At 32.3% G+C, this 27,548-nt stretch overlaps 5 protein-coding genes across 12 annotated transcripts in view; 4 read left to right on the top strand and 1 right to left on the bottom strand.

Moving 5' to 3' along the window:
• The first annotated feature begins 1,036 nt into the window (after window positions 1–1,036).
• LOC110632444 (casparian strip membrane protein 2-like) lies at window positions 1,037–1,801 on the top strand. Its single transcript, XM_021780678.2, has 3 exons — window positions 1,037–1,284; window positions 1,372–1,495; window positions 1,586–1,801. The coding sequence occupies exons 1-3, from the start codon at window positions 1,037–1,039 to the stop codon at window positions 1,799–1,801; spliced, it is 588 nt and encodes a 195-aa protein (XP_021636370.2).
• A 2,416-nt stretch (window positions 1,802–4,217) lies between these two features.
• Window positions 4,218–5,387, top strand: LOC110632443 (casparian strip membrane protein 1-like). The gene is made up of 3 exons (XM_021780677.2): window positions 4,218–4,702; window positions 4,800–4,923; window positions 5,115–5,387. Exons 1-3 carry the CDS (start codon window positions 4,440–4,442, stop codon window positions 5,331–5,333), a joined length of 606 nt encoding a protein of 201 aa, XP_021636369.1. The 5' UTR covers window positions 4,218–4,439; the 3' UTR covers window positions 5,334–5,387.
• Window positions 5,388–6,424: 1,037 nt separating this feature from the next.
• Window positions 6,425–13,039, top strand: LOC110632439 (mRNA-decapping enzyme-like protein). The gene is made up of 8 exons (XM_021780668.2): window positions 6,425–6,844; window positions 6,970–7,010; window positions 7,137–7,186; window positions 7,440–7,584; window positions 9,024–9,080; window positions 9,620–9,728; window positions 10,605–11,072; window positions 12,500–13,039. Exons 1-8 carry the CDS (start codon window positions 6,686–6,688, stop codon window positions 12,554–12,556), a joined length of 1,086 nt encoding a protein of 361 aa, XP_021636360.2. The 5' UTR covers window positions 6,425–6,685; the 3' UTR covers window positions 12,557–13,039.
• A 1,807-nt stretch (window positions 13,040–14,846) lies between these two features.
• Window positions 14,847–27,548, top strand: part of LOC110632440 (uncharacterized) — a 25,627-nt gene continuing 12,925 nt past the window's right edge. For 2 of the 8 annotated variants that reach the window (XR_009148979.1, XM_021780674.2), the window contains exons 1-10: window positions 20,172–20,487; window positions 21,159–21,651; window positions 22,633–22,724; window positions 23,391–23,555; window positions 23,660–24,053; window positions 25,274–25,392; window positions 25,469–25,541; window positions 25,621–25,841; window positions 25,927–25,971; window positions 26,467–26,557. Coding sequence is in view for 6 of the 8 variants with exons in the window: in XM_021780674.2 (XP_021636366.2) it covers window positions 20,441–20,487; window positions 21,159–21,651; window positions 22,633–22,724; window positions 23,391–23,555; window positions 23,660–24,053; window positions 25,274–25,392; window positions 25,469–25,541; window positions 25,621–25,841; window positions 25,927–25,971; window positions 26,467–26,557 (1,740 nt within the window). In the remaining 2 variants the exon portion in view is untranslated. Of the gene's footprint in view, window positions 15,470–15,563; window positions 15,672–20,171; window positions 20,488–21,158; window positions 21,652–22,632; window positions 22,725–23,390; window positions 23,556–23,659; window positions 24,054–25,273; window positions 25,393–25,468; window positions 25,542–25,620; window positions 25,842–25,926; window positions 25,972–26,466; window positions 26,558–27,548 lie in introns of those variants that run through there. The other 6 variants (XM_021780670.2, XM_021780673.2, XR_002490668.2 and 3 more) reach the window with 6 other exon arrangements.
• Window positions 16,297–17,484, bottom strand: LOC110632441 (probable F-box protein At2g36090). Its single transcript, XM_021780675.2, has one exon. The coding sequence runs from the start codon at window positions 17,418–17,420 to the stop codon at window positions 16,341–16,343; it is 1,080 nt and encodes a 359-aa protein (XP_021636367.2). The 5' UTR covers window positions 17,421–17,484; the 3' UTR covers window positions 16,297–16,340.

Here is a 27,548-nt window from a genome sequence, read left to right as displayed (position 1 = left end):
CATCCAAATAGTCAACAATCACAATTTGAAAAATTATAATTTAGTTCATACAACTAACCCTTTAGTAAAAACTATTAGCAATATTACTAAGCTAATATAAAAGGAATTATAATTTTCTATCTACTCACGAATATTTTATAGATTTTTAATCTAAACCCGAAACTAAATAATTAAGGAAACTTAGGGTTCGGGCTTACTTAAGCCAATTCGGATATTGAAAACGTATCCGGGAGCTTATAATTTTGACCTGGTTCTGAAGTAATTCTGACAGTTTATCTGCTTGGCCCGAAATTATATATCCGAGCAACGGTTGAATTGACATGAAACGAAAGTACCTACGCAAGCCCACAATACCAAGGGTTAGACCAAAATATTTATATTTACATATAAAATAATTATTTGAAAATTAGGAGTGTTACAATTTATATCTAATTTTGTTTTTCAGAAGGTGATTTGTGTAAGAAATCGGTGATAAAGATCTAACATCTGCTTATGATTAGCTATGGAATGGCCAAAATATTAATTTCAAAAGAAAAGAAGTTGCAATTAATGTGTTTTCAAAAGCAGACCACATCCACAAAAATTAAACAGAAATTATGCTAGCTAGCTAGTGTCTACCCCAGATTAATTTCTAGTTCTCTTTCTCTTCTGCTCTCCATTTATTATAATTGCAAGATCTCTGGCAAGCAGATATGATTCAGAGACTATCCTAGTCTCATAACACAATTTTAATCAAGAAATACTAAAGAGTTTTTCCCTTTTTTTTGTTTTTTCAGGAGTGGATTGGGTTGATTCATTGTTTGAAGCAGGACCAGATAATCTTAAATTGAATCCAGCATTATGCCCTTACCTTTCTACTTGCTTTGTGATGAAAGCTAACCAATAAAAAAGAAACCATAATGGAGATGGTTAGCAACAACTCCTCTCATATATCTATCTGCTTCTCTATTTAAGATTCACCCCGTCAATCATATTCATCAAGAAAAGCTTAGAGTCTCTCTCATACACCAAGTCCTCCCCTTTCCAATCAACTTAAATGATGACAAGCGAATCCACTGCAATTGACGTGCCAGAGTCCAGCTCTGCTCCTAAACGAAAAGCTTCTCTCATGGCAGCTTCTGGAGATGGAAAGGGGATTGCAATATTTGATTTCATTCTAAGGCTAGGTGCTATAGTGTGTGCTCTAGCTGCTGCTGCCACCATGGGAACTAGTGATGAGGACCTTCCCTTTTTCAATCAGTTCTTCCAGTTCCAAGCTAGCTACGATGATATTCCCACTTTCCAGTACGTATTTACTTAAAAATTTTCAAAATTCCTCTATCCAAATGCATGATATCTAAGTATATATGAGACTTCCATGCATGCATGCAGGTTTTTCCTGATTGCAATGGCAATGATTGCAGGCTACCTAGTCCTGTCCCTTCCTTTCTCTATAGTATCCATTGTTCGCCCCCATGCAGCTGGACCAAGGATCGTGCTCCTCATTTTTGACACTGTACTTAACATCTCTGATATTTCAATTTTTTTTTCTTTTTTAATAAGCTGAAATGTTACTGAAGATTTGGCAATCCCATTTCTCTTGCAGGTGGCTCTTGCCCTGAACATTTCCGCGGCTGCGGCTGCGGCGGATGTAGTGTACTTGGCTCATAATGGGAATGCTACCACAAACTGGTTCGCTATCTGCCAACAGTTTGGTGACTTCTGCCGGAAAGTGAGCGGGGCTGTGGTAGCATCCTTCGCTTCATCTGTAGTTTTCATGTTGTTGGTCGTGATGTCTGGTCTGGCTCTCAGAAGGCAATAAGAACATAAACAAGTATAATTGAACCTTAAGTTTGGTTCTTCTTTAAATCATCTCTGCTTCTGTGCCTATGTACTGAAATTACCATTCTCATCAATGTTTCTTAATTTGTGTGATCGAGAGACAGAGAGAGTAATTAAGGGTGGATTTTAAAGTCATGTATTAGTTATTAATTCTCCAATGGAAATTAACGTATTCTACTTACATTTCTGTTTATACTAAATTATTGGTTTAATAAGTAAAGTCAGAAGACTGAATCAATGTTGGAGTATATATATATATATATATATATAGTTAAGGGAAGGGAAGATGGTTAAATTGGCTTAAGCTATTTCGGTAGATTAATTTTAAATTCAATATATGATCTTGCCAATAGTTTTTCGCGCTCTCCGATTAGAAAATTTTACGATCAAAAAATTTTGATATGGGATATAATAAGAAAGGGGCAGAGTTATTCTTGTTGTTGATTACCTAGTTAACTAGGTTAAGTAGAAGAGATGCCACAATAGTTAAAATTAAGAATTTTAATTTACGTTATACACTTGTTTGAAAAACAAATTAATCTGAAATTCATTTCATTAATTAATGTAGATTAAAAAAAAAGTTTTAAAATCTAAAATTAATTTATTTTATTTTTTTAGTACAAATTATGTGATTAATTAAAAGTTAGACTTATAAGATAAATAAATAAAAAATATATATGGTTAAACTAATTCTTCATTAGAGTGTATTTAAAATGTTGGTCGAGAGAGTATGCACTTGAAATTAATTACATGTTTTAACATTTTTGTTTTAAATTTATAATAAATAAGTTAATATCTTTTTCATAAATTTTAATCTTTATTCAATAATTTATTCAATAAAAGAAAATTTATGTATAAAAATTCGAAATTATTAAATTTGAATTTCAATGAAAGCTGAATAAAAAAAATTCTTATTAAATGTATGACTTATATATAATGCAAAATATCATTAAGGGTTCAAATGCCCAGATCTTTAAATCTTTTAACAAGTTACTGTGTAAAACAAATAAATAAATAAATAAATAAATATAAATATATATATATATATATATATATATATATATATATATATATAACTTGAAAACTTTTAATTAATTTTTTTATATATTTAAATAAATATGTTAATGATGTGCGGATGTATGCTACTAAATAAGGGATCAATTGATCCCTCTTTTTGCTAATATATTATTTAAATATATATTTATTTATAGGTTGATACTTCATAAATTTAATTATGGAATATTATTTTGAAAAAAATTAAAATTAATTAAAAAAAATACATGTTATACATTTAAAAGTTTATTTACTTTTAAAATTTAGATTAAAGATCAGTTACACCCTTATACTTATTGAAAAAATTCAATATAGATCATTTTTAACTTTATCCAATTTAAGTCAAAATTTTTAATTTAAGCTTAATTTAGCCTCAAAAAATTAATTTCTTGATTTTTGAGCTTAAATAAAAAATTAATAACTTTAGTTCATAATTAAGAAATTGAACATTTTGAATTTTTATTTAAATCAAAAAATCAAGAAATTTAATTTATAAATTTTAATTTTTAAGTTAAATTGAGTTTAAATTGAAACTTTTATATTAATTTAGACAAAAATTTAAAAATGAGTTAAATTAAACTTCTTTAATTAGTACAGGGTTTAAATTAAATATTTTATCTTTAAAATTTTACTGTGACTTATTCAATAATAAACTTTATTAAGACAAAATGATATAAGTGTGATATATAGACAAATGATAAACTTAGAAGAATTAGTTTAGAATTTAGTAGAATGGTTAGAACTTGGCCCAATATAACCAAATTTTATAAAATTAAAAATAAAAAATTTCAAATGAATTTTTTTTTCTATCAAACACATTAAAGTATAATCAAACACATTAAAGTACTATCAAACACATTAAAGTATAATCACTTTTATTAAAATTATTAAATTTACATATTCAATTAATTATATTGACATAAAAATTTTTATTAATTATAATTAAAAACAAATAAACTATTTCATATTCTCACAAAAATGTTGATCCTTAATATTGCACTAAGTAAAATTGGAATTTGAAGTCACCTTATCACATCTAAATTTTTTACTTAAAATTGAATAAATAAGTTATAAAATATAAATACATATATTAATTAATTAAAATCGTTTTTAAAACTGTAAGATTCGAATTTTAATTTTATATATATATATATATATATATATATATGTATGATGCAGGGATTCTTACAATTGAGCAGTTAGTATTATTTGGTCAACTCAATCCTTTTGGGTTGGATGAATGGCACTTTTTCAGCTTTTGCTACGTAAGCAAAGGTGACTAAAAGGCTTAACCTTCCAATAAAAATGGAAATAGTTGGCAACAACTCCTCTCACTCCTTACTAACCAACAAGTGGCTAGATAAAATCCCATTTGAATACAATTCATGGTTGACAATTCTTAATTCAAACTACTTCAACACAACCAACTCCTCCTCCTCTACTTCTCTCCTCTTATATATGACCCTCCACCATTCTTCCCATTTCATCACAAGCATTAATTCAATCATTTCTCTTAATTACCAAGAGCTAGCTATAACTTTAATTTTCTTTTTGAGTAATTAAAGATGTCAACTACAATTGATATTCCTGCTGAGTCAAGTGCTGCTGCTAAGGGAAAAGCTCCTCTAATAGGAATAACTTCTTCCAGCCATGTAAAAGGAGGAGGATACAAGAAGGGTTTTGCCATATGTGACTTCCTTTTGAGGCTAGGTGCTGTAATTGCCGCTCTTTCTGCTGCTGCTACAATGGGAACTAGTGGGGAGACTCTTCCCTTTTTCACTCAGTTCTTCCAGTTTGAAGCTAGTTATGATGATCTCCCTAGTCTTCAGTATGTGATCATGATCCTTTATCTTAATTCTTAATTCATACCAATTTTGTTATATACATATATATGCATACAGTAACTGAGAAATCCATTGCTGCAGGTTCTTTGTTATTGCTATGGCAATCATTGGAGGCTATTTAGTCCTTTCCCTTCCTTTCTCTTTTGTAGCAATTATTCGCCCCCATGCTGTTGGACTAAGGCTCCTTCTCCTCATTTTGGACACTGTAATTAAATTTTAAACACTTCCCTCTTTTATTATATTAAGTTCTAATTGCCATAAAAAACTCCAATGAGTTTTAGTTCAATGATGTTGAAATCTTCTCTAGAATTGTGAAGTCTCAAATTCAAGTTTCAATCGAAGCCAATTAAACTTAAAGAAATTTGAAACCTGGTAGTCATTAAACATGATTTGCAGGTGGCGCTGACGTTGAACACTGCAGCTGCTGCCGCTGCGACTGCCATAGTGTACTTGGCTCACAATGGGAACCCAAGCTCAAACTGGCTTGCAGTCTGCCAACAATTTGGTGATTTTTGCCAGAAAGTTAGTGGGGCTGTTGTGGCATCGTTTGTTTCAGTTGTTGTCTTCATGCTGTTAGTTGTGATTTCTGGTCTGGCTCTTCGAAGACAGAATTAGTCATGCTTTTGTTCTCTTCATATTTGCTTTGGTTTGTTGTCATTAATTATAATGATGTTGTTATTCCTGTATTGGGAGAAATTAAAATGAAAATATCATTGTTTTGTCGCATTCTGTTGGAATCCCATATCAGAACAATATGAAATAAAAAGAGTAGTATATAAGTGGTCAGATTATAACATTAACTTGATTAATCATTTTGATATATAAAATAATCTAATCACTTATATAAATTCAAATTAAAATAAATTAATTATAATTTGATCAATACTTTCTTCGAATTTAATACATTCCCAATTACTCAAACTTTCTTTTTTTTTTTCCTTAAAATAAGATTTTGCATAATCTCTATTTTTATTTTTATTTGTTTTTAAAATTTGCATAAAGAAAGGGATATTCGGTTAATATTTACTTTTTTATTAATAAATATAAATTATATAGATAAATTATAAATTATAGACTAATATAAAATTATTATGCGAGTGGCATGTGATTTATATATTTTTTAAATATATTATTTATGTAATTTATAAATAACTTAATTATTAATAAAATTTAAAACAATTTCTTTGATATGTACGTCTCTTATAAAATAAGAATTTAGTTAATCGAATCAAATCTGATATATATTTCATTTTTTATATTTTTTATTATTTTAATTTTTATTATTTTTCTTTCAATTAAAATGCAAATAATATGAAATAATATTATTGTTTCTCTACAATTATTTATATTATCCTATAATTATTATAAAATAATAATAGTGTTTTAGTAGTGTTAATCATGTCTATAGCGTAATAATTTTTTTTTTTTGGTTATGACGCCTAATAATATTTTTCATTATATACAATCATTCATATATATAATTTTATTTCAAATTTTTATTGAATTATCACATGAAAATATAATTTAATAATATTAATTTTATTATTAAAAATGAAGTAAAATTATTTTATTAATATAAATCAAAATTAAAAGACAAATATCTTATGAGAGAAATAAAAATTTTCTAATATCTTATATGGGAAATAAAATTCAAAGGAGAAATCTTTTTCAGCCTTCGCTTAGAAGCAGCTTACTTCATACTCTTTACCCGATTGGATCCTTATTAAGCAGCTTACCTACTGAGCAAGGAAGTAAATAACCAACCTCTAGAAGGTCATTTTCGTCTTTTTAAATTAATAAATCGCCCACTCTACTCCACTCTCCCTCACTGCAACGAAACAGTGTTCCTTCACGGTCATACACGTTACCTCTCTCCTTACCATCTCTCTCTAACAATTTTCCCGGGAAAATAGAGGGGAAAATTCTCAGTCAGGTAGGGTTTAGGGTTTCTGTTACAAATCGCGAAAATGTCTCAGACGGGGAAATTGATGCCGAATCTGGATCAGCAGAGCACTAAGATGCTCAATCTGACAGTTCTTCAGAGAATCGATCCCTTCATTGAAGAGATTCTGATCACGGCTGCCCATGTCACTTTCTACGAGTTTAATATTGAGAGCAATCAGTGGGTAGGTTCTATGATTCTTAGCTTTCTTGGTTCGTTTGGCTAACGAGCTCGTTTTAGATTTCTGTTTGCGTTTTATTTTTCTGATTTGTTGCTTTCTTTTTTCGAATAACCATTTTGCGATTGCAGAGTAGAAAAGACGTTGAAGGATCTCTGTTTGTCGTTAAGAGGTACTTCATACTTTATGTGTATATATGTGTGTGTGTGTGTGTGTGTGTGTATACATGAGACATGATGTTGCTGAAACTTGGCTGACCTAATGTCGGTACTGCTTTTTTTTTTTTTTTTCTTTGAAGGAATACTCAACCCCGGTTTCAGTTCATTGTAATGAATCGGCGAAATACAGGTTCGGATAGACATTAATTTTGAAGACAGTGATTTTTGAATTGTGATATTCCATCTTTTCGATGCTGACTGTAGTTTCATACTCCTTTATACCGCTTGATGCCCAGTGTGAAGCATATTTTGTAGCCATTTTCATACAAGAGACTATTTTCAATGGTTTTCCCCTGTTTCAATGCTATCATATGTACTGTATAAATAATTATGTGTGGCATCAAATTGTTGAAATATTTTATTTGTCTTTCTTGTACAAACAGAAAACCTTGTGGAGAATCTATTGGGAGATTTTGAGTATGAAGTTCAAGTGCCATATTTATTGTATCGAAATGCAGCCCAAGAAGTAAATGGTATTTGGTTTTACAATTCACGTGAGTGTGAGGAAGTTGCCAATCTCTTTAATAGGTATGATACATTTTTACTTAACATTTTTAGGTTGATTTTAGATGTTAACTTTGAATTTGAACATGCTAAACACGTAATGGATATTGTGTGGGTGAGGAACTATGAATATGAACCTTAAGACTTTGGTAACTAAATAAGGCTATTAATTTTCCCTGTTAGAATCAAAGAGAATTTTGCAGAGAGGAGTGTATTTAGATGGATTGTTTTTGATTCATGAAATCTACAATGGACTGATGATGAGGATTAGCTGCAATGGATGAATGTGAAACTTCCAATTTCAATAACCTTTAGATGGTTATCATGAAACAATTAAGTATCAATATACTACATATTACTGGAGAAGCTTGTAGAAAGTTGGGAAACTTTCTTAAACTGTTTATTTGATTTATATCAAAATTTCGGAATTTTTAATGGAATTATTGGAGAAAAATCTCTTTGGCTTGATTTTTCAATTATATTAGCGGATGTGGTAACTTTGTAAGAGTTAATTTGTATGTATAGATTCTTTACTAAAAGGAGACTGATTATTGGATTTTTTTTAATTAGTTTATTGATGATGATGTGAATTCGTTAGTTGAATGCATTCTTTGGCTTTTCAGTCTCTCTGATTATATGTTCAGTTTTAGTGGTGGTGAATTGGATTATGATTTGTGTGTGAATTGGAGTATGATTTGTGTATTAAAAGGTTATCTGTTTGGCTTTATTGATGTCCTATTCTTTTGCTACTTGCCCTTTTTTTATAGTGTTGTGTTGTAGGTGTAGAAGTTATGGATGCTTCTTTTCCATTGATACTACAGATTCAATTTTTTAATTTTTAAATATTTTTTACTTATCTATTTATTAATCCATTGACAAGATTGAATATGCTATTTATGAATATGGTTTGATTAATTTTTATAGATGTTAAAGCTAGGTGCTTTTTTAATTTCTTTTAATTGTTTGGTTGTGTTGGATTTCCACTCTTTTACCTAACGAAGTTATCATATTATGAAAGTTATGTTCTGTTTTGATTTCACAAGTGTTATGGCTTTTGAGATTTTTGGGTTTCCCACTCCTTATATAAATGTGTTTTTTGCATTCTTCTTTGGTATCTCATTGTGTATTTTAGTTTTTCACAATGCCTTTATTTTATTTTTATTGTTGAACGGATTGCATGTAGCATTGATTTGATTTTGTATTAGTTTGAATTTAGCTTTTATTGGATATATTATTCTATGTGTATTAGATCTAAAGAATAAAAATGAGCTAATATCTATTACTTTGTTAAGTTTCAAAATACATGCAATATCAAAGCTAATACAACCTAAATGCAATTCAATCAATAAAAAAGGGGTAAAATATCAAAATAAAACACTGTATTGTGTGGGTTTGCTTGCTAGTTTACATTAATGTTGGTGATTGGATTTAAAAGTTACGATTTAATGCTTTTCTTTTTACAGGATACTTAATGCCTACGCAAAGGTTCCTCCAAAGCCAAAGGTGTCTTCAAGCAAAAGGTGATAACTTTTTATAATATATTCAAAGCAAGATTAGATACCTCATGAAGGTTGATATGAACCATACATGCTGATGCATAAACCCATATGCTTATGCACATTTGCTGTTTTCTGCCTTTACAATAAGTATGATTTTAAGGATAATTGATGGTAAATGAAAATATTATGGAATGTGAAGCTAACTTTGTAGTAGTTGAGAAGCATTGTATGATTGTGAGAATGAGAACTGGGATTATTTTTTTTCCTTGCTGGCTCATATGTTAAGAATATTGTTTTTTATTTTTATGTTTATTTTTTTTAGTAACTGTTAATATATCTTTTTATACTACTGGCTTCCTTTCCCTTTTGTCCCAAGTATTTTTTTTTTCAGTGATTATAGATTCACACGCTTTGTTCCTCACGAGTTCCCAAATCTTAACATGGAATGACTATAATTGTTGAAATCCATCTAATGATCTTTAATTTTGGCAATTGAGCAAACTTGGCACTGATGTTGTTTGACCTTTTTGGCCTGTTACTCAAACTGTATTATGTTGTAGTGAATTTGAGGAGCTTGAAGCAGTTCCAAGCATGTCAGTAATTGAAGGTCCACTGGAGCCTTCATCAACTGTCTCCCCAGAAGATTCGTCATTTGAGAATTTCTTTAGTGTATGTGCCTCTGGCCCACCACTTTTCTGAAGATTCTTCATTTGACAATCTTCTGCTAATTGAGTTATTTTTTTCTGTAAATATATCTGCAAATGCTGTTTTCTTTCTCATTCTGGACCTTTTTTTCTCAGTTCAATATTTTAGGTGGTAAACAACTATTGCAGAATTCTATGTTTTTCTAATGGAGACTATCAATCTCATATGCCTAATTATTTTGTTATTGTTTTAATTATTACTATAACTATTACTGTTATATATTGGCAATTTAGAAAGGATTATAATTATTATTGAGCACCAAGAATGATGTTCTTAGTTCTTCCTTAGTAACACTAGTGAATGTAATCTTAAGGAAAAGGAAGTTATTCTGGTGGTCCTTGGGTCTTGCACTAGGTTGGAAAGTTTTCCCATGCATCAGATTATAGACACGTAATGTAAGATTACTCTTCAGATTTCACCTAGGATTAGTGTCATATCACATGGTACAAAATATACCCTCTTGTAGAACTGATATGATTGTTGGAGGTAAATATTAATCCTGACTTGCTGAGATTGCTAGACAGCTTCCTTTATCTAGTAAAAAGAGACTTACAAATGCAGTAGCATGAACTTTCAATAATCAGCTTATACAGTTCAAAAGTGGAGCTGCAGTGAAATAGCTTAACTTGTGGAAAACTAGTTTATGATTTGCAGCATGTGGTGTTGCACGTAATTGTTTAGGATTTGTATGCTTTTGGCGTGCATCATAGTTATATAAAACAGTTGCACACTTACTTATGATGCTGTGCTAGTCTTATTTTTGGTATGTTTTCTTTACATGGCTGTTATTGTGTCCATTGTGTCTCTGGCTTGAGAAGTTTCTTAATACCATTGTTGCAGGCAGCTATGAATATTGGAAGCAGCGCCCCTAATTTAGCAAATTCAAGACAGTCTTATCATTCTTCAGCCACTGTCTCGCCATCCTCCCATACACCTAATGTTGTTTCCCCTCCTTCACAAACTCCACAAGTACCATCATCCCTTCCACTTTCATCTTTGCGTACTTCAGTGGCCATCCACGACACTCCTGATCCAGTCAGCAGCAGTAATCGAGTCACTAATCTTGTGAAGCCGTCATTTTTTACTCCACCTTCTTCATCTGCATTGATGCCTCCACCTCTCTCTTCACCTGTGCCTACTGCTCCTGCTCTTCATTCTCATCTTAATCTGCAACGCCCATATGGCATTCCAGTGCTTCAACCCTTTCCACCTCCCAATCCATCATTATCTTTGACTCCTAGTTGTCTTGCTACTGCACCTGTTATTCACAGAGAAAGAGTTCGTGATGCACTTTTGACGCTGGTTCAGGTATTTTACCTTTTTCTATATTGTTTCCAAATTCTGTGATTTCCTATATTGTTTAATAGACCAACACAATTTTCTTTTGCATTCATATTTTCTTCAAGTGGTGAAAACTTAAAATTTCTCCATGCATTAGGGGCTTTATTATGCTTTCTTACTCACATCATGCTTATTATTGCTGCTTGTCAACAAAAAATGTATTTAATTAGAAGGAATCTTACTTATGCATAAGATTGGTGGGTAGTTATAGAATTTTAAAAATATTTCCATTATCAGAAATGGTAAATTTCATGCTGGCTAAATAAAAGCATTGTTTCTATCTGACCAAATTGTGAAAATATTTACTGTTAATGGCTTAATTCACTCTTTTATTTATTAGAAATGAATGATGATGGGCTTGCTAATAGCCCAGTGTTGTAATTCTTTGACATGCATGAAAAAGTTTCCAAGACTTATTTCATGGAACTTAATGGTGATTAGGGGTGAGTATTCGGTTCAAACCGAATCGAACCGAATTAAATTACCAAAACCGAATTACTATATTTTTGAACCGAACTGAACCGAACCGAAATAAATGAAAAACTGAATCGAAACGAACCGCTCTATTTCGGTTCGGTTCGGTTCGGTTTGGTTCAAATCGATCGGTTCTGAATTTTGCTTGATTTCTTAAATTAGACTTGATTTTTAAGTTATTTGGTTTGATTTTAACCTTAGTTTGAACCTAATAACCATTAATTAATGAAATTTAGCAATTTATATATATAAAATTACATATAATTCATAAATTCTCCAAAAAAATAAATTAATTCAAAAATAAAAAAATATTATTCGGTTCGGTTTGCTTCGGTTCAAACCGATTTTTTTTCTCCAAAAACGAACCGAACCGAATTACATAAAAAACCAAACCGAATTACCGAATTTAAGGCGGTTCGGTTCGGTTCGGTTTTTCGGTTTAAACCAAATAGTGCTCACCCCTAATGGTGATGAATCGATATTTGCTCCTTTGGCATCCACGAAAAAGTTGCTGAGACTTGCTCCTAGGATGCAGGCATTGAATTTTATCTTAATGGATAATCCTTTGACAACAACTGGCAACTTTGATCAACTTTGATTAAATTCTCACGGTCTGGGGTACTTAACTTAGGGTGGAACTGTGGAAGGGTGAGAGACTGAGGACTGAGGGGCAACCTTGGTCCCTCCAATCTCCACTTTTTGCTTGAAATTTGAGAGAGAGGAGAGAAATAAGATGAATAAACTAATGAATTAGAAAAGCAATTCTAGAATGTTACACTTGAGTATGAAAAATTTTGTTTGGATGCTTTGTGTAAAATGTTCTGATCTTCTTGGCTGTGGTTTTTTTTAAGTACATTGATTTTGATTTTCTTTCAAATAATGGAACATTCATTAACCTGTTGGCTGACTTTCTTTGGTAGGATGATCAATTCATTGACATGTTTTATCAAGCACTGCTAAAGGTGCATCATTCTTGAGGTACTGGAGAGACGTAGCAGCCTTTCCTTTGGCAGATCTTATCAAGTACAAAATACATGCTTGTAACTCGAGTTTGGTGTACAGCTCTATTCCATAGAAATAATGGTGGCATAACTCTCCTTAATGCGCTTGTTCATATTTGACGTGAGGTTGCAAGGTTGGAAGGGATTTATATACTCTTTGTTGGTTCAGTATTCTGGTGTCTCCCATGCAGTGGAATGTTGTAGCAGTAGAAATAGAAGTTTCATAATCTCAAGTCTCAACAATTCATTGCAGTTTTTCAGGCTCTGTATTATTGTACCAATTGGGTCCGAGTATGTGTTGGTAGGAATTGAGGACAATGTGTAAGAAATGATGTTTGTCTCTGCTGTCTCTGTCTGTCTATCTTTTTTTTTTTTTTTTAATACATATATAAACTTTGTAAGGTCCCTTGGATCCTGAAGGAGGTTATTGAAAAAGGAGGATTGAATTTAATTAGGTCACTTATGGTCATAGCATTGCATGTGTTTCGAAGCTTCAATGGGGAATGAAATCAATTTTGTGATTTGATGGAATCCCAGCATTTCAAGCTTAGGCAGTTGGGCTTCTTGCTAGGAGTTGTTAAAAGAGAAATGGTTCATGTTTCGATACAATTTGGAGTTTGTTCTTTGGAGTAGCCGGTTGGTTCTGGAGTAGTTTATCTCTATTTTTTAATTCCATTAATAAAATAGTTCTTACCATTAATTTATTATTAATTAGATTTTAATGGAGATAATGAAGTTTTTGACGATATCAATAATTGAGTTTTTGTGTTTTTAAAATTAAATAAATTAGTTCTTAGCTTTTAAAATTTTATATTTAAGTAGTCAATATTTTTCATATTTAAATTTAAAATATAACACATATATATATTATCTCAAAAATATTATAAATATAATTTATATTAAAATGTGTTATGCATCGAATTATAATAATGCTGATATATATATATGTAATCATGTAATTTATAATTTGTTGACAATTTTACAATATACTAATATGAAAAAATAAAATTTCGTTGGGAAGATTCAAATATGCCACAGACTACTACCATAACTTTATAATATTATATAAACATTGAGGTGAAACTCATTATTAAAAATATTATAAACAATTATAGGTAAATCTTAAAAATTATAAATTTTATTTTGTCTTAAATATAAATAATAGGAACACATTAACTATGAAAAGTATTATTTATTTTGATGAATAATATATATAAATTAATTTATATTTTAGATGATAATAATAATATAACAAAATATGCTATGAAAATATTATAAAACATTATAACGTATACACATGATCATTATAGTATTTGTAATTGTAACAACTCTCTCTATCTCCCTGAAACCAATCGTTAATGGCTGCTCTTAGGAGAATCGCCGGAAAAAGCAGTATTATATCAACTTCTCCTCTTCGTTGGAGGTATAGTTTTTATTATCCTGATTACTGAATTCACGTTTCTTAATATGCTTCTGATATATATCAGCTTCCCCTTCAATTCTAACAAATTTGATAAAAGTGCTTGTAGAAATGTCTCATCCAAACTTGCCTTCTGTTCACTTCTAAATTTTCGTGTCATTTTTATGGATTTAGCTGCTTCCCAATTCTTATTTTTGTTCAATTATCAATCAATATTGGCATTACGAGATTCTTCTTCTACGCCAATGGCAAAGCATTGCCATGCTTCTTACTAATTTATTGTCCGTTTTGAGATATTTACAGGTGGCTAGTTTGACTCCTATTCTGTTTATGTTGTGCTCAGGCATTTTCCGTTGTTAGGAAAATAATAATTCATATTCATAATTTAATATGGTGGGTTTGCAAGCAGTGGCGGATGTACATGGAAAAAAAAGGGGTCAATTGATCTTATTTTTCTAATGCCCTTTTATATTTATACATGTTTATACGTAAATTTAATTATTGAATTTTCTTTTTAATAAAATTTAAAATCATTTAATATATATATATAAAAAATATGTTGTGTATTGAAAAGTTTATTTACTCTTAAAATTTTACTGTGACTTTTAATAATGAACTTTATGAAAACAAAATAATATAATTATACGTGTGATAAATTAATAAATAATTTTTAATTATTTATATAGATATATGTATTTAATAGTATAAATAATAATATAATTTTTATTATTTACTTTTTACATGTTGACGAAAAAAAAAAAAATTTTTTTCTACATCCGCCACTATTTGCAAGTAGCTGTTTTGAGCTATTGGCCTCTTCTTTTGGGTGGGGTTCGCAAGAAGCAACTTATGAGTGTATGGAGTGACTATTGCCTCACCCATCAAATCCTCAAAAATCGTAGCTGCTAGTCCATATACTTGTGAGTGGGATAAGTTTTATCCATTGTTTAAGCAGTCAAACTGAAATAGCTTCATGAGAATTATCTAGTTCTTTATTGTTTTGCAATTTTGGGGAGGTCTTTTTGAAAGACTAACACCAAGAATGACATTGATGCAAGTTGTTTTTGGCATATTCTTGTTTTCATCTCGAACAAACTAATATCTGGTAGTTTGTTTAGCCTTGGTTGTGTGTGTGTGTATTGATTTCCGAGGATGGGTGAAGGGGAGTTGCCAGATCTTGCTTTTGTGTCTCTATGGATTTCCTATCATTTGTTTCATGATAGATTATTCTTTTAATTTTTTGCCATTGAATGGATGGTAATTGTTCTGTTAATCATTTAACAGGTTTGCCTTATCAAAAACTTTGATGTTTACTCGCAAACTACCCTTAATTTTATGCAACTATTTTGGTATATTTGATATCACCTTGACTTTTTATGTCATAAACTTGCTTTGTTGGAGTATTGTCATTTAACACCATAGAGAATGGATTATCTGAAGCTTTTTCTAAATACAGCAAGTTGTTGAAGGTACCCTGAGATTAGATTACTGCAATATTATTGAACTAACTTATCATAGAAATATTTTATCAACTAGAGTTCTGCTCTTTTTGTTTTTCTGCAGTAAAAATTGGAAGTGACAAGAGTCACTGACAAATCAAAAGGTTTCAGATTTGTAACTTTTGAATCTGAAGATGAAGCACACACAGCTCTAACTGAGATGAATGGAAAGGTAAATCACAATTCTTCTCTTGTTTTGATTTGACCATGTTTAACTCAAAAGACCAGAAATAACAAGTTGTCTGGCAGACACTGAATGGAAGAATTATCTTCGTGAATTATGCAAAGCCTATCTTAGATTTGGTTAAGGAATGCCTATTGCTAGGGGGCCTCCTGAACCATTTGAGAGTTGAACAATGATATATAAGCCTCAAGGACACTTGCAGAAAAATCAAATGCTCAGAAACCAACTCTCAGTTAAAAGCTTGTCCCCATATTCTATCTTTTGAACCATTTCCAGGGGGCCTCCTGAACCATTTGAGAGTTGAACAATGATATATAAGCCTCAAGGACCCCTGCAGAAAAATCAAATACTCAGAAACCAACTCTCAGTTAAAAGCTTGTCCCCATATTCTATCTTTTGTGCACATGGGTAAATTGATCATAATATGTTACACCAGAATCTTGTGATTTTAGAATCCAGTGGCCAGTGGATTACCAGTTGAAGACAAAACAGTGCTAGATCTAGTTGTGTAAAGGTGGTGGTTTTAGACTTTTAATGAGTTCCAGATGTTAATATTTCTATGATAAAATAATTAATCCTTAAATTTATAATTTAACTTCGCAACAAAGCAACATTCATCTCAATTTGAAATTAAAATCTGTAAGTATAGATCCATTGTTATCTTAAGAAAACAAATAAGCCAATGCAGGCAAGAATTAAGATTCCAAAACCCACACATAGGGTATCTAATGTGTCTTCTGTTCTCAATTTTCTCTCTTTTCTCTCTCTTTTCATTTTCAAAAATCCTTCATATCTTCTCCTTCCTTCTTCTTCTTCTTCTTCTTCTTTCCTTCTTCTCTTAATTCCCTTCTTGCCCTCAAATGAAGTGTTCAAAATTCCCAAACTGTCCTTCCCATTCAAGAACATTCCATCCATGTCTTCCACCTGCAGGCTCACTTCCTTCACAAGCATTCCTCCACTCGATGTCCCTCCTCCGTAGGTCACCAGAATTCCACACTGCACAAACTCCGATGACGATCTTTTCTTGCTGGCCAAAATCAAAGAAAACTGCGCCTGTACCTCACCGCTTAGCCAGTGTCTCTGCACCGATACCGGCTTGTGGCTGGAGAGGTTCATCGCTCGTCTCCCTGCAGCGTCGATTAAAATCCAGCTCAGTGTTAAGTCTTCCGCCAACTTCAGGTGATCATCCTGTGTGTCCGGACGCGGTATAGGCGTAGGACACGTGTCCTTGGGGTCGAGCATGTCGATTCTAAAAGGCAAGCAGCGGAACCACCAGGATTCGGTCTCTGTCTCCACAACTCTACTGAAAATGAGCTCATTACGGTAGTAAATATCGACAGCGGAGAACAGTTCAGATGGACTGTTACTAACGACAGGAGGAGCAGTGGGAGCTTGGTCGATGGAGAGGAGAGGCAAAGAGGCGGAGAAGAAGGAGCGAGCGCCGTGAGGAAAAGTAGAAATGACTTGGCGCAACCGCGGCATGTCAGTAGACGGCCAAGTGGAGCAGCAAATCTTGTTCCATAAATCATCTTGAAAAGCGAGGGACTTAAGTTCCTTGGAGGCACAAGCGACGTAGGCGAGAGCGGGGCCGTCGAGACGTGTAAGGACATGCGTATAGAGAATGTCTGGATGGATGGCGGAGATAAAGGAGGAAGAGCCGCCGTGGTGGACGGTGGTTGTTTCGGCAGTGGAAGCAAACGATGAGGGTGGTACAGGTAATTTACTGGAGGAAGCCATGAAATTATTGGCCTTTCGAGGTTCTTGCCCGAATAGAAAAGACTCGTGACCGTGGGGGTTATATAGGAATTATATTAGGGGGAGTGTGGTCTTCTTTTCGGTTTAGTAAATGACCTTAGTTTTTCGTTTAATTGAATAATTAAAATAATAAAATAAAAAAAATTAAATTGAATTAACGTAATTTAGTTTAGTCTTATCTTATTATTAAAATATATTATTTATTTGATAAATTTAAATTATAACATCTGCTTCTCTAATTTTCTATAAAAAAAATTAAATTAAATTTAAAATATAATTTAATAATAAAGTAGACTAATTAGAAAGAGTTATTATTCGGATCTCATGTGTAATCTCTTTCTCAATAATTAAAAAAGTAAAAAAAAAATTAATTGATATATAATTTTTTTACTTCAATTTTTATATTTATAGTTAGTTTATTCAAATCAAAATTAAATTTCATTTATGAATAATTTTAAAAATACATCCTTCATATTAATCTTATACATTTAGAATTATTAATTATAAAATATTCTAAGCTAATAAGAAAAAAAGTTTTATTATTATCAACTTAATTAATTTTAATAGATTATATTTCATTTATTTTATGAAAAATATATATATTTTTAATGTTTAAGATATTAAAAAAATAAATTTATAAAAAATATATTTTTATCAAATAATAAAATATAACAAGAGTGTTAATATGTAAATAATTAATTAGTAATTGATTATTTTTTATTTGTATCATTATCTTAGCATGATATGATGACGCGGTTGAAAGAGAAATCGGCCGTTAAAGTTGAAAGCTCAGAAGATACATCTGGAAATGTCATTTTCATTGGGCATATTAAGCGTATGCGTCAGCGTTCAACGCTGGCAAAGGCTAGCTTCTGGATTGGGATTTTTTATTTTTCAAATTTTATTACTATGTTCTAATTTTTGTCTTCACAATTGGACTTTTCTGGGAACCTTCTGTTGGCTTCATCCTTCAATCATGAACCTTAATTTTTCTTTTTTCCTTTAATTTTTTTTTTCAATTGCATTATAGATTCATTTAGCAGTCATGTCTCATGGACATGTTATATTCCCTAGTGCTCAAATTACAGTCGACTCTAATTAGAGTCAATGGAATATCGTGCATGCTAGGCATTTGAAATCGTATCGAGCTAATTGGGGAACCTCTCTATCTAGTTTTAGAGAGAAAATTTTCCCATTTAGTTTTTAGCTTTATGAGGAGAGAGTCCTCTTTTAATGTCGGCAAGTGGCACTCTCCTGCCCTGTGTTGGGAGCATGGGAAGGCCTTCTTCATTTACTCAGAGTGTGGGTTTGCTCTCCTTATCTCTGGGTGAGGTGTATATAAAATTTTTGCAGACAAGTGGTGATAAAGTGAGGGTCTTCTAGTGGTCTGCCTCTTTGTTTCAACCCAGCAACTCAAAGCTTCAATAAGGGATTTGAAGATCTATTCCCTCTGTGTGTTGGATTGATGTTGTTTGTGTTGTCTCTTCATATCGATATGTTACTTATGGTATGGTAAATCCTAGAGATGCTACCATATCCTTCGGTTGACATTCAGTCTCTTAAATGATCATGAATGCCTAAAAGAGAGAGCACCTACGACCTGAAGATCCTTTGTTTGGTCATGTCTTAAGCCATATATTTTGGTCTGGGTCTATACTTGTTTGTAGTGGTTTAGTCTAATTCAGGCATCACCTTCTTTTTTCCGATGTTTTGGCCTTTCTTACGTGTGTTTTCTTAGTGTTGTTATTGTCTGGCTTGTTGCTCTCTGTGCGATGCTTCTCTACTGTTGGCTTGCCGACTACAATTTGGAGCCTCCGATTCTGAATGTTTCTTCGTTTGGAGTCATAGGCCTTTGTATTTAAAGTTGGGTGGCTTTTAAAATAAGAGTTTTTCTAATGATTTATTCCCTACGTCTCATTGTAACTGATAATTTAAGATTTTTTTTTTCATTTTATTTACTATTTTAAAAAAATTAAAAAAAATATTAATTATTTTTTTCAATATTATTATTATTATTTATTATTATTCTCAATGTATTTATTTTTTTTAATGCATTTTTATATTCTAATGATACTGCTATTAGACAAAAGGTCTTTTGTAACCCTTTAATTAATATTAAATAATTAAATAAATTTTTTAAAAAATTAGGATAAAATAGGCTTATTCCGAACGGCACTAGATGGACAACGGAGCACTCCATGGAGGTCATCGTTTCGTTCCCAATTCATTCTCTTCCTCTTTTATCTTCTTTCGCCGCAATTAACTTGATTTGTGCGTTTCCCTCCACAATTGATTTCCTCTGTGGAGCCAGCTTCATGGAAAACCCTTGAATGAGGTGAAGTTACCCCCCTGGTTCCAAGCATTTGGGGATAATTGTAATTCCACTAATAAATTATAATTTATTAATTTTTGTTTTAATTTTAATTTTGTTTTTAATAGGTTTCAAAATTGTAATATTTTAAATTTAAACTTAATAAAACTCAAGATTGTTTGGTTTAAATATATTTTTTAATTTATTAATTAAATTAAAAAGGAGTGATTGATTATTTGATAAAATTAATTAAAAATAATTTTTAAATAATTTAAATATTAGGTCAGAGTTTTTGGGCTTCGGATAATCATGGATGTGGTTAGTCGTCCGACCCAGATGTTATGGGTCAGGGACAAACCAGAAGATTTGAGAAACAATTTACGTTTTAAACGGTCGAATCATATGTCGTTTTGGGTCGCCATGGTCTGAATTCACCACTTCAGCAAATGAGCAAAGCTGAGCCGTCCCATCCCATCATCAGTTATGTGATCGCTTCTGTCTCCACGTAGACGGATAAAAGTCTCGCCGCCACGTCACCGTCTGCTGCAACCCACAGTCACAGATACCAAAAACCAATCAAAAGCAGCCTCTTCCTTGCGGGCTTAGCCTCTCTCTTTATTCTTCGGCTCTTTCACTTGATTTTCCCACGGCCAAACGCTTCATTTCCCGTTGAATTTCTCACTTTTTTTACATGTTTCCGGCAGTTAAGTTGCAGCATCATGCCTTCATATCTTCAAGGTCCTTCATTTCTCCATCCTCTATTGATTTTTATTATTTTTTAAAAAGAATTTAATATCTTTAGGCAAGTGCTGAATTGATTCAGTTAAGTTCTTCTGCGATTATTTGGATGATTTTTTGTTATATTTTTTTCGTCGATTTATATTGTTTTGCTTCATTTGGAAATTCTGAAATTTGGTCCCGTTCTCTTCATGTGAAATTTTGAAATTCTAAAATTAGAGCATGGTTTCTTTTTTTCTTTTCAGTTGTCCGCTGTATCTAATTGTATTGTTTGGAAGATAATTTGTCAATTTCTATGAGACCATGTCTAAATTTGAGTATTTGGGATCAGTCAAGTGCTACAACGATACTATGGCTATCCTTCCAGATTGCGTTGCATTGAATTTTTAGTGTGTTTGATGCTGGTTCTTCTTTACATATGAAGATTTTCTTGTTAGCTTATGGGGTAAAAATTGAATAGTAAGAAAATGAATTAGGAAATTTATAAGGAACAAATGAATTGTGTTACAATTCTTTTTATGTGGCAAATGGGATATGTTACCCATGTTGGGCTTTGTTTCAACATTGCCTGATGGCCAATTTGATTCGCTGCTTCTGGTGTTGGTAATGTCAGAAAATTTTGAATGAGTTTTTAGAGCTTATCTTTGGGTTTTTGTATTTGCAAATTGCAGTTCTTCGAATCCATGCCTTTCTCGAAATTCAATTGGACCACATGTTTCCTGCAAAAGAATGGGTCACTTGGATTACATATTGAGCAGTTTGGGTAATTCAAGGAAAAGATGCCTTACGAGGCTTGCTTTTCTGGGGAATGACAACCACAGACTCAATCATCGTTTTACTGTATATAGGAAACCAGAAGTGGCCTATTGTAAAACTAGAGGGGCAGGGCACCTTTTTTGCTTTGCAACTGCAGATGATGGTGTAACTGTTAATGGAAGTCCCCCAGCAAGTACCAGTACTAACGTGGATGAAATGAGAGTCAAACTCGATCATTCATTGCAAGGTGAAGATTATGGTGATAGACTTGTTCAATCTTTACATGATGCAGCCAGGGTTTTTGAGTTGGCGATCAAAGAACAGGGTTTTCTTTCAAAATTATCCTGGTTTTCAACATCTTGGCTTGGTGCAGACAGGAATGCATGGGTGAAAACACTGTCATACCAGGTTGATTCTCATTCTTAAAAGAAAAAAAAAATTGTTGGATATCTCATACCACACATGCTATTTATTTTCTAGTCTTTTTCTTGTAAGCTATGTACGTACAAAGTCTGCACAATGCAGTATTATTTTGTCATATTTTTAGTAGAGAAGGATTCAAAATCATCTTCAATTGTCATTGAACACAATAACCTATCTTATTTGTCCGATGCTAATCTTATAATGTCATTGGACTGTGCATGGGAGATTTTCCACTCAAAGCATATGGGAAAATTTTTGGCTTTATTTCATTATTTTAACAAACAGAATGTGGTAATGCTATAGTCAATGTTGCTGCTAGCACTATGACTGCTATTTTTATTATCTCAACAACCAGAATTGCTATGTCGCCAATTGCACATCACTGTTGGTACTGTTATTGTTGCTGGCTTTGCCTGTACCATTGCCAGTCTTATTTGTCCAGCTTCATTTTCCCAGTACAATTATATGCAAGACCATAGTCAGAATAATCAGTGACGTCCTCACAATGAGGTATAACTGTAGTTAATCGCAATGAATACAACTGTTGTTAATCTTTGCTGCCACTGTTGTATATACAACTTCAACCTTTATTATAGTTAATTGTTTAGTTATTCATCATTGATGGATCTTAACATATTGAATCTAATATTTTAAAGGTCTTGCCATTTTCATCTAATTTTGATGGCTTAAGATAATATGCATCTTTTATTTATTTTAGCGAATTCAGTTCCTTGTAAATTCGTAGGAAGCCTTTTTGAAGCTTGCCTTGTGTGATGGCTCTATAGATGATCTGGGTGCATTTTATGTTTTCACTGCTTATTATTGCATTGTTTCTCAAAATTTCTTTTAAAAAATATATTTGCTTATAAGTGAACTTTGAGAGATTTTTATTTTTTTGACTCTTGAGTTTATTAATTTTAGTACAAAATGTCATTTAGGCCATCTCATGTTTTGTGAATTTCTCAGGCTTCTGTGTATTCTCTATTGCAAGCAGCATGTGAGATTTCAACCCAAGGTGAAGGAAGAGATAGGGATGTAAATATGTTTGTCCAAAAGAGGTATTAGATAACATGCAATTTTTTTTTTCACAGTTCTCATGTTCCTGATTTGCATCAAGCTTCCAAAATCTGGTCAAATTCCGCTGCTCTGTTTTTATCCAAAATATTTGCATCTTACATTGTTAATGCAATTTTTATAACATTGTGTATGTATGCCAAATAAGTTACTTTTTGTGATTCTTCTTGAACAAAACATGCATCTCAAATGTTTTACCCTATTTGGGTTGTTTGCCATTTTTATGTTGTGAATTATCTAGGGCACAACGTTTGGTCATAAATACCTCTGTTCCTTAAATTGGTGACGAAAAAATGGAATTTTGAAGAATCAGGTCTCTCTCTCTCTCTCTCTCTCTCTCTCTATGATAGTCTGGCAAAACCATTTTATTGCTAATATGAATTTTGAGCTAGGGTTAGTGAAACCTCATGCTTTGTTTTCATAGTAGATGTAGACTATTTGATTGAACTTTCAGATTTCCAATTATGTAGTTCTGTCCTAGTTCTGTCCTGTTTAAATGTGGGTTCTATATGTCATTTATATATTATACATTCAAAATCGTTAGGGGCATGGTTGTCATTGTTGTCTCTTCCCTGTAATGGTTTTGATGTAATTTATACTGATATATCTGTATTACTTTTCTGCCTGTTTTAACAATTTATTTCATGCAGTTTATTGCGACAATCTGCTCCCTTGGAGAGTTTAATCAGGGAAAAACTTTCTGGGAAGCATCCTGAGGCTTATGAATGGTTTTGGTCTGAGCAAGTCCCAGCAGTGATGGCATCATTTGTTAATTATTTTGAAGGGGACCTACGTTTTACTGCTGCCACTGCTGTGTATGCTGCTGTTCTCTGTTATTGCATCTTGACACTGTCCCTTAAAAATTTCATAACAATTTTCATAACCAAGTGGAAATAAAGTTACTTTGATTTTCATCCAGGTTGGGTAAAGGCATGTCCTTGGATTCAGGCAGTGGAAGTGATGTTGCACTCCTCTTGCTTGCCCTGAGCTGTATTGCTGCAATCACAAAACTTGGTGCCTCAAAGGTTTCTTGCCCACAATTCTTTTCCATGATCTCAGATATAAGTGGCAAATTGATGGACATACTGGTTGATCTCATTCCAATACGCCAAGCTTATCACTATATAAAGGATATTGGTCTATGCGGAGAATTTCTTGTCCATTTTGGTCCCCGAGCTGCTGCATGCAGAGTGAAGAATGATTGTAGTTCAGAAGAGGTTGTTTTCTGGGTTAATCTTATACAGAAGCAGCTGCAACAAGCTATAGATAGGGAGAGAATATGGTCAAGACTAACAACATCCGAAAGCATTGAGGTTAGTGCTAAAGCTTCCAATGGCCATTACCTGATTATGGTCCCTCTGAAGTGAGGTCCTGGGAAGGAGAATTTGGAGACTTTAGCAGTTTTGCATGAAGTTACTGGTTTCATTGGTCAAACTTGCATTGTTATGGTTGCAAGCATCTCATTTACCATGTCACCAAACACTCCCATCTGAGGGTTTCTAGATATGCACATTTAAAGACTAAATGTGAGCTTTCAAGTGTACAGCATTGGTCGCATACCTCCATCTTAGAAACATATATGATGTAGAACAAATAAAAAAGAATAAAGAACTAAGAGAAATCAAGGACCAATCCTTGAAGAGAGAACTAATTATCAACTCATAAAATTGTCATAACCAAGTTATTTCCTAACAATAGAAACCCTAGGTTTTATTTATAGAATTAGGAATCCCAATCACATTAGAATATTAGAATCCTAATTCAATCATAATTAGGAATACTAAATTAAACCAATATAAATTAGGAAATAATAAAATTCCTAAATAATAAACCTAATAAGAATAAAATTTCTAAAGAATAGAACTCTTAAATTTCTTAATTTTACATGGAATACAATTCCTAAATTGTATTAGGAATATCATCTTCCTATTCTGTATTAATATATTATGTTGTGATGGTAAGAGTTAATAAAAAAAAAAAAAAACATAGTTACATATGTTATTTAGTTGCATATTTTATTGGTTTGTTAGAATGTTATATTGGTTTAGGATAGAATACAATAAGGGAAGAAGGATGAAAATGAAATAAAAGGTTGTTTACCAGTCTTTTAGAAAAGATGTATTATATGTGACATACAGCACACTACCATCACCCAACCCCTCTAATGTGGGTCTAACGCCATAAATAGCTAGCCTTTTTTGTTATTCTATTAATTTTAAATTGCCATACTATTATTTATTATTGTTATTTGGGCTCTCCAAGAAATAGAAAAGTTTGCTAGGAATTTAGAAACGAAATGGAAACAACTTAGCTCCAAAATTACCACTTGCTAAAGTTCATGTAAAGGCAGTATAAACGTATTAGTTGAGGCCTATACATTTCAGCACATGATCTTTAATTACACTTAGGTAAACATGCATATCAATTTTTAGAAACTAGAAAAGCTATTTATTTATAATTATTAAAACATCATTTGATAAATGAAATCCTAATCATGCTGAGGTTGCTATTAAAGTAATTTTTTTAACTGCAGGTTTTGGAGAAGGACTTGGCTATTTTTGGATTCTTTATCGCATTGGGAAGAAGTTCACAGTCCTTTCTATCTGCAAATGGATTTGATGCCATAGATGAGCCTATCGAAGGCTTCATGAGGTAGTTGACTCTTTTTTTTTTTTTTTTTAAAAAATATTTTCCCATTACCAACTCAATTGAATGGACTTCATTGCAGGTACCTTATTGGGGGTAGTGTGTTGTACTATCCTCAGCTTTCATCAATAAGTTCATACCAATTGTATGTAGAGGTCAGCATGTGTAGTTATTACCATTAAACAAATCTGTCTTGTGGTTAATTTGAAATAATCACGATATGTTTTTCTATAGGTAGTCTGCGAAGAGCTGGACTGGCTTTCTTTCTATCCAGGAAATATTAGCACTCCAAAACTGGCGCATGGCCATGGAAATAAGCAACAGGATCCTCCAAATGCTGAAGCTATCCCCCATCTAGTAGATGTCTGCTCTTATTGGATGCAGAGCTTTATTAAATACAGTAAATGGTTGGAGAACCCTTCCCATGTTAAGGCAGCGAGGTTCTTGTCCAGGGGGTAATTGAACTAACATTGCATAGTTTATTGCACAAATATGAGGTGAGTCATTAATTTGAAAGATTTTTTTGTCAACATTGTTTAGGCACAACAAATTAATGGAGTGCATGGAAGAACTGGGGTTATCTCGGTAAGCTACTAAAGGAAAAATCTTAATGCTTTCTCTCTCATTCATACTCGCTTAAATCATGCACATAGAGATTAAACTTGATCTTATGGATATGGTACATATGTTTTCGGTGACAAATATTCTGAATGCACATCAAGATAACATGAAAAACTTAAAAATCGCTAAGTGTTACTATTGATTCTGTGGATGCCTGAACTAACCCACAATTGAGATTTGCTCAAATTTCATTTTAAGCTACATTTGTAGAGACATTTTCAAGCATTTAATTCATATTTTGTACATAAACATAACAGTACTTTATTTCCCCCCTCAAACATTCATTTCATCTAATTTCATTTTTTCGCATAAGAAAATAAGGATGGTGTGTCTAAAAAACTTGTGAAGTAATGTTCACATGTCACTATTAGTTCAGTTGGTGTGTGCTCATTGTCTATATAATACTTTGCTTAAAATTATCAGCTATAGCAAATTACTCTTAAAGAAAGTATGTTGCAGGAAAATGAAAGAAAGCAAGAACAATTTTGCTGAGAGAACAGGATGTGCAATTTTTTCACCAATAGCCAAAGAGATGGATTCTTTTGACAAGGTTTGCTCCACACCACAACCACCACCCACACAACAACCCCCCCCCAACTCCCCCCGGGCGCCCGGGGCACCTTGCCCTCCTTTCTTTGAAACTGAAGTTCATTCCAAATTGTATGAGTTATCATATGTCATGTTGGAATGTCAAACATGTGGCTTTACCTCATCACTTCTTGGGTAAACAGTGAACATATTTATCATGATGGCTCTGCTTTTCTTGTTTGCTTACCTTGTCTGGTTCTCAATGTTAACATAACATTATTAATCCTCATTAATTACAAATTGATGATATAGATTTAACTAAGATAACTTGAGTGAAATCCTTTGCAATTATGAAGTAAAAAAAAATCACTCTTCACAATTGGATGAACATTCTTTTGTTTAACCAACAATAATGCATTGAAGATATTTCTTTTGGGGCAAGGATGGGAAGATTAATTGGGACAGTTGATAAAGTGCACATATTAAAACAGGGGAGTAATAGAGGAAAAACTATAGGTGCCTGTTTGTTTAGACAAGCTGCACTTGTATAATCTAAAATAGAAGGGCATTACATCCTAAAGGAATTGAAAGAAAAGGGGAAGTTTCAGAATCTACTATGTGCTTGCATATGCATGTATAAAATTACCTGTACTTGAGCATGTAATTGCTAATTCAATTTAAATTATTTCGAAAATTCTATGGGCGGTTAATGATTTTCTACTGGGCCCGTAATATACTGATTTTTTTGACAAATTTATTGCTACCGATTACCGAGTGCATAATTACTAACTATACTATTGCGGATGTTAAGATGGATGTTTGGTAACATGGTAATGGATAAGATCATGAATGACCATGCTTGCCAGAGAGTGCGTGTATTGGGGATAAATGAGAGAAGGTTGATTAAGATGATTTGGTCATGTCTAGCGCAGAGTATCAAATAGCCTAGTACAAAAGTTTTTTAAGTTAGTGGTGGAAGGAGAGAAAAGGGAAATGGGGAAATCTAAAATGTC

The sequence above is a fragment of the Hevea brasiliensis genome, chromosome 5, assembly GCF_030052815.1.
Source record: "Hevea brasiliensis isolate MT/VB/25A 57/8 chromosome 5, ASM3005281v1, whole genome shotgun sequence".
NCBI classification, from domain to species: Eukaryota; Viridiplantae; Streptophyta; class Magnoliopsida; order Malpighiales; family Euphorbiaceae; genus Hevea; species Hevea brasiliensis.
The sequence above is the reverse complement of the archived record's forward strand: the minus strand, read 5'-3'. Positions and strand labels throughout refer to the sequence as shown.

What these genes read in the sequence shown, in the direction of transcription:
- LOC110632444 (XM_021780678.2), top strand. Translation starts at nt 1,037, where the DNA reads ATGATGACAAGCGAATCCACTGCAATTGACGTGCCAGAGTCCAGCTCT. An exon ending in GATGATATTCCCACTTTCCA is followed by an intron (nt 1,285 to 1,371) that starts GTACGTATTTAC and finishes GCATGCATGCAG; the next exon opens with GTTTTTCCTGATTGCAATGG. An exon ending in TGCTCCTCATTTTTGACACT is followed by an intron (nt 1,496 to 1,585) that starts GTACTTAACATC and finishes TTTCTCTTGCAG; the next exon opens with GTGGCTCTTGCCCTGAACAT.
- LOC110632443 (XM_021780677.2), top strand. Translation starts at nt 4,440, where the DNA reads ATGTCAACTACAATTGATATTCCTGCTGAGTCAAGTGCTGCTGCTAAG. An exon ending in GATGATCTCCCTAGTCTTCA is followed by an intron (nt 4,703 to 4,799) that starts GTATGTGATCAT and finishes CCATTGCTGCAG; the next exon opens with GTTCTTTGTTATTGCTATGG. An exon ending in TTCTCCTCATTTTGGACACT is followed by an intron (nt 4,924 to 5,114) that starts GTAATTAAATTT and finishes CATGATTTGCAG; the next exon opens with GTGGCGCTGACGTTGAACAC.
- LOC110632439 (XM_021780668.2), top strand. Translation starts at nt 6,686, where the DNA reads ATGTCTCAGACGGGGAAATTGATGCCGAATCTGGATCAGCAGAGCACT. An exon ending in GTTGCCAATCTCTTTAATAG is followed by an intron (nt 7,585 to 9,023) that starts GTATGATACATT and finishes TTCTTTTTACAG; the next exon opens with GATACTTAATGCCTACGCAA. An exon ending in CATTTGAGAATTTCTTTAGT is followed by an intron (nt 9,729 to 10,604) that starts GTATGTGCCTCT and finishes CCATTGTTGCAG; the next exon opens with GCAGCTATGAATATTGGAAG.
- LOC110632441 (XM_021780675.2), bottom strand. Translation starts at nt 17,420, where the DNA reads ATGGCTTCCTCCAGTAAATTACCTGTACCACCCTCATCGTTTGCTTCC.